The sequence below is a fragment of the Diaphorina citri genome, unplaced genomic scaffold (assembly GCF_000475195.1).
Source record: "Diaphorina citri unplaced genomic scaffold, Diaci psyllid genome assembly version 1.1 scaffold4746, whole genome shotgun sequence".
In the NCBI taxonomy this organism is placed as follows: domain Eukaryota; kingdom Metazoa; phylum Arthropoda; class Insecta; order Hemiptera; family Psyllidae; genus Diaphorina; species Diaphorina citri.
In genome coordinates, this window is record NW_007382140.1 from 1,267 (window position 1) to 9,316 (window position 8,050).

General features: G+C 40.4%; 1 protein-coding gene across 2 annotated transcripts; it reads left to right on the forward strand.

The window, feature by feature from the left end:
• The first annotated feature begins 614 nt into the window (after positions 1–614).
• Positions 615–6,274, forward strand: LOC103521218 (cytokine-inducible SH2-containing protein-like). Of its 2 annotated transcripts, XR_003394690.1 has the most exons (7): positions 615–931; positions 1,364–1,592; positions 2,591–2,840; positions 2,985–3,153; positions 3,609–3,807; positions 4,282–4,628; positions 5,633–6,274. XR_003394690.1 is itself a non-coding variant. In XM_008486324.2 (6 exons), exons 1-6 carry the CDS (start codon positions 757–759, stop codon positions 4,430–4,432), a joined length of 1,173 nt encoding a protein of 390 aa, XP_008484546.1. In that variant the 5' UTR covers positions 615–756; the 3' UTR covers positions 4,433–4,631. The 2 variants fall into 2 exon arrangements, 1 of the variants encoding a protein (XP_008484546.1); XM_008486324.2 differs by lacking the exon at positions 5,633–6,274 and having other exon boundaries at positions 4,282–4,631.
• The last annotated feature ends 1,776 nt before the right edge of the window (positions 6,275–8,050 follow it).

Sequence of the window (8,050 nt, forward strand, 5' to 3'; positions counted from 1 at the left end):
TCTTATGTAGCGAGTTTTTTCTTTCATTTCTAACGGAAGAGAGTTTGATTTGATTGGCACATTGACATTCAGTTTTTTTTCCCCCCTTCTTCTTCAATTTCTTTAAAACGGAAATTTACTTCATTACATACGAGAATGTATGTGCCCAAGATATGTTTTTTTGAACTGCAGGGGCAAAGAACTTTTCTATTGTATCTGGGCAGTGATTTCGATCCCAGCCTAGATTTGGAATTTTATCCTTATTTTTGGCACATTGACATTTAGTTTTCTCCTTCTTCAATTTCTTTGAAACGGAAATTTACTTCATTACATACGAGAATGTATGTGCCCAAGATATGTTTTTTGAACTGCAGGGGCAAAGAACTTTTCTATTGTATCTGGGCAGTGATTTCGATCCCAGCCTAGATTTGGAATTTTATCCTTATTTATTTGAGAATTTGACTTTGACTACATAATAATGTAGCTCTAAGGGTTAGGTGGTAGAGAACGCCTCCGGCGTTAACCTCGCCTAGAGGTTACCTTCCACTCAAAAGTCTGTTATTATTATTTCAGACAAGCTGATCTCAACTCGAGTGCCGGCTGTGGGGGTAGCCTCGCCTAGAGGTTACCTTCCACTCAAAAGTCTGTTATTATTATTTCAGACAAGCTGATCTCAACTCGAGTGCCGGCTGTGGGGGTAGCGCCACTCTCATCTACTCGCACCCCATTGACACTCTAGAGACGAGACGACCATCGCACCCCCCGAGTAATTTGGTAATGGCGCATGTGCACGAAATACTTAACGACCTCTATTCGACTCCAGCCAACGCCAACATTAGCATCACGGCGGATAGTCTCTCACTCACGAGGAGAAGGAAGGGGAGGAAAGGGTCGACGGAACCCGGAGGGTCTGGGCTCCGACATAAGGCTTCCATAGCGTCGACCTCATCAGGTAAGAATTTCCTATGCCAGCCTAGTTGGCTTGGTGTCTATTACCACAGTACAAAACAATACAGTACCTTTAGTGATTCAATAAAAAGTGTTGTTTCAATTTATTGACATGTGTTCAATTTGAAATGGAAATGCATCTGCCTTGTAAGCGCTCGGTCGCGGGTTCGATTCCGCGACCTAGCGCTTTATTACCTATTAAAAACATAAGACCTTGTTTAGACTGCAAGAGTAAACAGACCTTTCAGTCCTTAGCTGGCAGTATAAACAAGCTATGTTCTATTCCAGCGGTTCCCAAACTTTTTTCCCCTACGCGGCCCCTTTTTTCAATTCTGAACGCTCGGCGGTCCCTTTACTATATTTTATGTGATCTTCAGAAGGGCCGCGTACCCCAGTTTGGGAACCACTGTTCTATTATATTCTTACTCATGGTCAGGTTCCTCTTCAAACGCGGCGGCCAAGCACTTTCACAACTCGTTCGTCATCAACATCAAAAAGCCGAAAAAGTCGTCGTCCTCGTCCAAACACCATCATCATGCGACGTCAAAAAAGAACGCATCCGTGACGCATGCGACCCCTAGCGTGGAAACCGGACACACGAAACCGCTGCGCGCTAAACGGAAACATCAACTGAAATTGAAGCGGTTCAAACAAACGCTGTGCAGGTGAGGGACGGATGAGATTGATGAAATAGATTTATAAACGAGGGGAGAGAAAAGAGGGTAATTTAGACCAGGGTTGTCCAAACTGTGACACGCGAGTTCCTTTTGCGACCCGCGAAACATACATTAAAAAATGAAGAAAAAAAAGTAAGAGGTAAAATTTCCATGTTTTAAAAAATAATACCTAATAAAAATAAATAAACCCACTTTACCGCACCAACTCAGTCCCCGCTATTCTACTGTACAAATTTTGAGGTCTACTATTGGATTTTGAAGTCTTATATTCTTTGTAAGAGAGGTCTTCTTTTTCTCGCCGAGCTCAGATTTGGATTTTTCACAACTTTTTACGTAGGAATCGACCTTTTATTAAAAATATTTTCCCAATTGCAACTCCTCCATTGACAGAATAGTAGAACGCCAAAAATGAATCCATCAGCCCGATGTTCCCTTAAAACATTATGGTGGGTCAACCTTCTTTTTAGCCCCTAACAGCCTGTTAGCTTAACAGCCCTGTTAAGCCTATACAAATCAAATGGAACTTAAAAGGTTGTTAGTTATTTTTTTCGGAGTTTTGACCTCAGATTTGGATTTTTCACAATTTTTTACGTAGGAATAATATTTTCCGAATTGCAACTCCTCCATTGGCTGAAAAAATTGGAATTTTTAAAAATCAACCAGATAGTTTAATCCGAGAATTGAACTTAACCCGAGTTTAAACTGACTCAGTGGCCCCGGCCTTTTTCATTTGTATAATCGGTAGCGCTTCACCCTGCCGCGCCAAGTTAAAAAAAGCCCCTCCTAAATGGTCCACAAATTGCAGATTAAAAGCGACGAGATTATATTCTGGGTTCGATTCCCGAAAATATTTTTTCCGTAGCTCAAAGCTCGAGACAAACAGGTCAAACTTTGAAGTTTGCGGCATTTTTTTTTCTATGTATTGATCCCTTATCACTTATTTCTTTCTATTACCATAATTTCCAACATGATTTCACAATGTGCAGGCTGTTCACGTTCAAAACCTCTTCGCTCCCCAAAGACGACGAGCTGGGAGGAAGCAATACAGCGTCCGAGTCGGTTCTCGTGTTGGATGTTAGTAAGAGTTGTTTCTCCGAGAGGGCGCTGCCTCCAGTTCCGGGAAATTCCGCTGGGGGCGCTACTAGCGAGGGAGGGGAGGGAGAGTGTGGCTCGGGGGAGGAGGGGGAGGAGAGCTTCAACATGGACTTTGCGTCGAGCATTGAGAAGGTGAAAGATGTGAGTATTTTTTCGCCTTTTACCTTGAGTTAAATTATATTGCCTACAGGACATTCAGGGAAAAAATCGGGGAAAACTTACTAGTGGGAACGGGCTGTAAGGTACACAGAAGAAGTGTTTTATTCCTCACCTTTCTATTTTCAGTACGGCTGGTACTGGGGCCCCATCTCAAGCGAGGCGGCGGAGAAAATCCTGTCGACGGAACCCGATGGATCTTTCATAGTTCGGGATAGTAGTGATGATCATTACATATTCTCATTGACGTTTAAATTGAATGCGTGTGTGCGGCATGTGCGAATAGAACATTACCAAGGTAAGAGCTTGGTTATCGTATCCATTATGTCCCAGAAGTTCTTACCGTGTATCATGTTGTTAAACCCATGAAAGACACGTGACCTTGTTTATACTGCTGGTGTTGAATGGAATTTTAAGACTCATTTCAGCAGGATGTTAAACAGGGAGTAGAGCAACTTAGTCTGGCTTGGGGACTTTAAACAGGGAATATACCAGCCTGAATTTCCTTTGCTAAAGAAATAGCAAAGGTTGAGTGCGAAGGGCATCCACTCGTAAAGTTTATAGCTAAAACCAAATGTCAGCCCAAAGCAATCTCCCTAGTTAGGGCTGATTGAGAGGCTGACGAAAAACGCCGATCCCGTCTGTATACGGACAAAGGCGAAGAAAAAGAAGAAGATTCGAGTAGGATAAACAAGGTATATGTATTCTATTCTGTTGTGGTCAAATTCTCACTTGTTTGGTTTTCTGTCACAGGTAACTTCAGTTTCGGCAGCTGCACCAAGTTCAAGAGTCACACTATCGTGGATTTCATCGAGAACGCTGTGGAACATTCGCGCTCTGGTCGCTACTTGTTTTTCCTGCACAGGCGACCTATCCTGGGCCCCATGAGAGTGCAGCTGCTACATCCTGTGTCCAGGTTCAAGCAGGTGCAAAGCCTGCAGCATATGTGCAGGTAAGTTCCCTCATGAGAGAAGTCCAGCCTCGTCTATGTTCCGTTTCCGTGTCAACTAGTTTGTTTCATGAAAGTATACTATACCAACTCGAGTTGGAAGCATGCCATAAAACAACCTGATTGAGATAGAAACTGGACTTATTCGGGACGTATTCGTGCGCGCGCTGATTTAGCTTTTAGCCGGAAGAGAAATAAGTCTAGACTAATTAAAAAAAAGTGTTGTAAGACTTGTATGTGAGTGACAGCCTTTTAACTGCATAACCTTCCTTTTTCTTAAGTTTCGCCCGGGGCGGAATTAATCTTAAACAGATAAGGTTTCTTCTCGGAACGGGTGGCTTTGTCCTATACCTATACTGTCTTCCTTCTCTCCTCGCTTTCGGGAGGATAAGACCTTAACAGTTTCGAGCCCACTATCTTCCCCCCCCTTTTTTTGGAACAGTCACTCAAGTAATCCTATCGTTCTTTGTATTCCAGGTTTGTGATATTGAAAATAGTTCGTAAGGACCACATCAATCAACTTCCCCTTCCTGACAGTCTCCAGGCTTACCTCAACACTCCTCATTATTATTGCGAGAGCAGTGAGCAGTTCGATGCAACGACTGTTGTTCCCCCCGCGGAAAGTTAAATAGGGGATCACTGTTGAATTTTATTTCAAGTTGAATTATTTAGGAGGACCTCTAACCAAGGACTTCTCTGAATATAAAAGCCAAATTATACCCCCTCCCTTATCGTGATAAATTTTAGTGTTACAACTATTACAGGGTGATATGACATGTATACTATGTGTGGGTGCCACATTTTCAATCACCAAAAATATATAGGTCGTGGGTTCGAATGATCAAAAAGTAAACTAAACCGGTATGCATGTCAAGTTTGAAACCACTATCATTCTCTCGAACTAGAACTTGGAAGTTCATTGCACATTGATTATTTTTCATTAAATACTTACTATCTACGCATATACAGGGTGCATTTTTAAAAGAAGCCACTGTGAAAGTTTAGGAAATCTGGGTAAAACTCTGAAACACGTACTTTTTTCCAAGAAGGGAAACTTTTTGAAAAGGTTTGATAGAGGGCACTGTAACAATGGAGGTCTTATCTTTCCTAAATCGAAGAGAAAAGGAAACTTTTTGAAAAGGTTTGATAGAGGGCACTGTAACAATGGAGGTCTTATCTTTCCTAAATCGAAGAGAAAGAAGACAGGATAGGAGAAAGACAGTCGTTCCGAGAACGAACCTTATTGGTTTAGCATAAAGTTCGCACGGACGGGAATTGAACCCGCGACCTAGCGCTTAGGAATCAGAGGCGCTACCGTCCAAGCTATCTAGGCTGGATGGCTGTTGTTATTATTATTATTATTATTATTATTTTATATCTATATTATTATTATTTTTTCTGAATTTTAAGCCGTGTCCAGTCGACACAGTCGATCGACGTCAACTGAAACCGTACACTGCCTCGACAACACTTCTCTTCGATTTAGGAAAGATAAGACCTCCATTGTTACAGTGCCCTCTATCAAACCTTTTCAAAAAGTTTCCCTTCTTGGAAAAAAAGTACGTGTTTCAGAGTTTTACCCAGATTTCCTAAACTTTCACAGTGGCTTCTTTTAAAAATGCACCCTGTATATGCACTGTTGAATTTTATTTCAAGTTGAGTTATTTAGGAGGACCTCTAACCAAGGACTTCTCTGAATATAAAAGCCAAATTATACCCCTCCCTTATCGTGATAAATTTTAGTGTTATAACCTTACAACTATTACAGGGTGATATGACATGTATACTATGTGTGGGTGCCACATTTTCAATCACCAAAAATATATAGGTCGTGGGTTCGAGTACCCCGCGGACTGAACTTAACAAATGAAGTTCGTTCTTGGAACGGTTGGCTTTCTCTTATCCTGATATTCTCTTCGATTTCGGGACGATAAGATATCCGTTATCGCTCGTCCCTCTATCAAACCTTTCTTTCTCAAAAAAAAAGTTTTTGGTGTTGAAAATGTGGACCTGTGACCTGTTCCTGAAAGCAGCTTCACATTTTATATTTTTAAACAACCCGATCATTATTTCGAGTATAGTTTCTATTTTTTTTTTTCTAATATTACGTTATAAATTTTGTTAACATCGAAATGTAAAGTGTGAAATACTTTCTGGAATAGCTCCTTGGCCATCCTGCTGTAAATTGAAATCATTGTCAACTCATTATCATTTTTTATACAAAAAACTGAATGATTTTTTGTTGCGAATTTTAAATATTAAATACTGTTTTCTGTTTTATTCTAGTCATTAAACTATGTAACTAAGTTATGATGAACTCTTTTTATATTTGTATAGTCTAGTGTTAGTTTATTCAGTTTTGTAAATTAGAGTTTGTAGAATTTATTTATTTATTTTGTATTATTTGGGAGAGGTAAATGGAAAGGGAACCCACATGTAGCTTTGTTAAATTTAACACACCATCTCTTTCAGAAAAAAAAAAACCTCCATTGATAATGTTGATCAACTTTATCGATTTTGGCAGTGGGTCTTACACTCATACTAGCTGAATTCTGTCGCTTCGCTCCGGAATCCCGCTAGTTCATCCCGAGGCATGGCCAAACTTGTAGTTATCAAACTAAAAACATAAACGAAACTCAAATCCTCCATTGATAATGTTGATCAACTTTATCGATTTTGCAGTGGGTCTTACACTCATATTTATGAACAAAAATTCTCGGTCTCAGATCAGTCTCAAGCAAATTTTGGCCAATCAGATGTTGGGAATTGATGCTTGAGCACTTGCCGAGAGCTAGCATTTTGTTAATAAATATGGGTGTTAGTCACAGGCCAAAGTAAAAAGTGTTAAATAGGTGATAGTTTACTAACAGAGCTAGTGGTTAAGAGCAGTAACTTTCTACCTGGAGCACCTGGGTTCGAATCGTAAACGGATAGAAAACTTTTGGTCTATATTTCTCCGGTCTCGTAGTAGAAACTGTATGCTGCAATAATATGTGGCGAGTGCGCGAGTGAACTCGGGTCAGAGAACCCAATGAATAGTTTTTCCACTCGAGTGGAACAAAATAATAATCGAGTGCACTCGAGTGAAGTCAAACTCGAGTCCACTCGAGTAAAATCATTCACTCGGCCCATCACTAAGGCCCAGTCATAAATATTACATAGCACAAGACTGTGTTGATGTGTGAGGCCCATATCTTATTTTAGGTATTTTAACTGTGCTGAGCATACTGAAGTGAGCATCACTAACATCATTCCGTAGTTTCATACTTGTTACTTACTCCTCAAATTTTATTACTTGACATGGACTAGAACCACTAACCTTTAGATCCAAAGTGCAACATGCTAATGCTAACCACTATTGTAAATGCAGTTTCTTTGTGTTCACAACTTTTGTGCTTACTGCAGCATTGTAGGATTTTCCTAATATCTCAATAATCCTAAAATACAATGTTTACCTACTGTGCTGGCACCGGTCACTATGTGCATTTATATGTCATAGCTACTCATTTTCCTCACAAGGCTGAGTGGGCCCTGCAACAGCCAGTCATGGAATCAATCATTTACATGATACAAATTTCTTGACCCACCAAGAATCAAACCTGAGTCTCCTGTGTGCAAGGCGACCACAGTGACCACCATGCCATGTAACAGTAATATAGATTATTTTATACATATGGGCATCGATAATTAGTTTTTTATATGAGAGGTACCAACTCTAACTCTATTGACAAAAGGGGGGAGGGGGAAGGAGAAAGAATCAAGTTGTTTTATTACCTGCCAACATACTGACTACAGACAGAAGGATTTTCTCGACACTCTGCACAGGACTCCACCGTTCCGAACTGGATTCGTAGCCCATTGGATCATCCCCAGGGGCATGCAAAATTGATATGCACACTCGCCCATCAGCATAGACTGAAACAAGATGACAAATTCATCAGATTGATTTAAATTGGATAATTATGCAGAAGTCACATCTGTGGAAAAGAAAACCTAACCCTATAATAACACTAATCACTGCTCTAATAAATTGTGAAAACTCCTTCTTGCGTTTAACCTAACCAGGGTCACTGCTTGTTTGTGCCAGTTCCTCTACTACAGTTAAAGAGAAATGATAATAGTAATGAGAAAGTATTGCAATTGGTCCAAATTTTTTATGTTAATCCTACGCCTCACATTTACAGGTACGAGAGACAAAACCTCTGCCAGTGATTTGTCCGAAATTTTGCCTGAAGATGTCGAGGAG

Excerpts from the sequence above, each read along its gene's own strand:
- LOC103521218 (XM_008486324.2), top strand. The coding sequence starts at position 757 with ATGGCGCATGTGCACGAAATACTTAACGACCTCTATTCGACTCCAGCC. Across the intron at positions 2,841-2,984 it reads GCATTGAGAAGGTGAAAGAT|TACGGCTGGTACTGGGGCCC; the intron begins GTGAGTATTTTT and ends TTCTATTTTCAG. Across the intron at positions 3,154-3,608 it reads GCGAATAGAACATTACCAAG|GTAACTTCAGTTTCGGCAGC; the intron begins GTAAGAGCTTGG and ends TTTCTGTCACAG.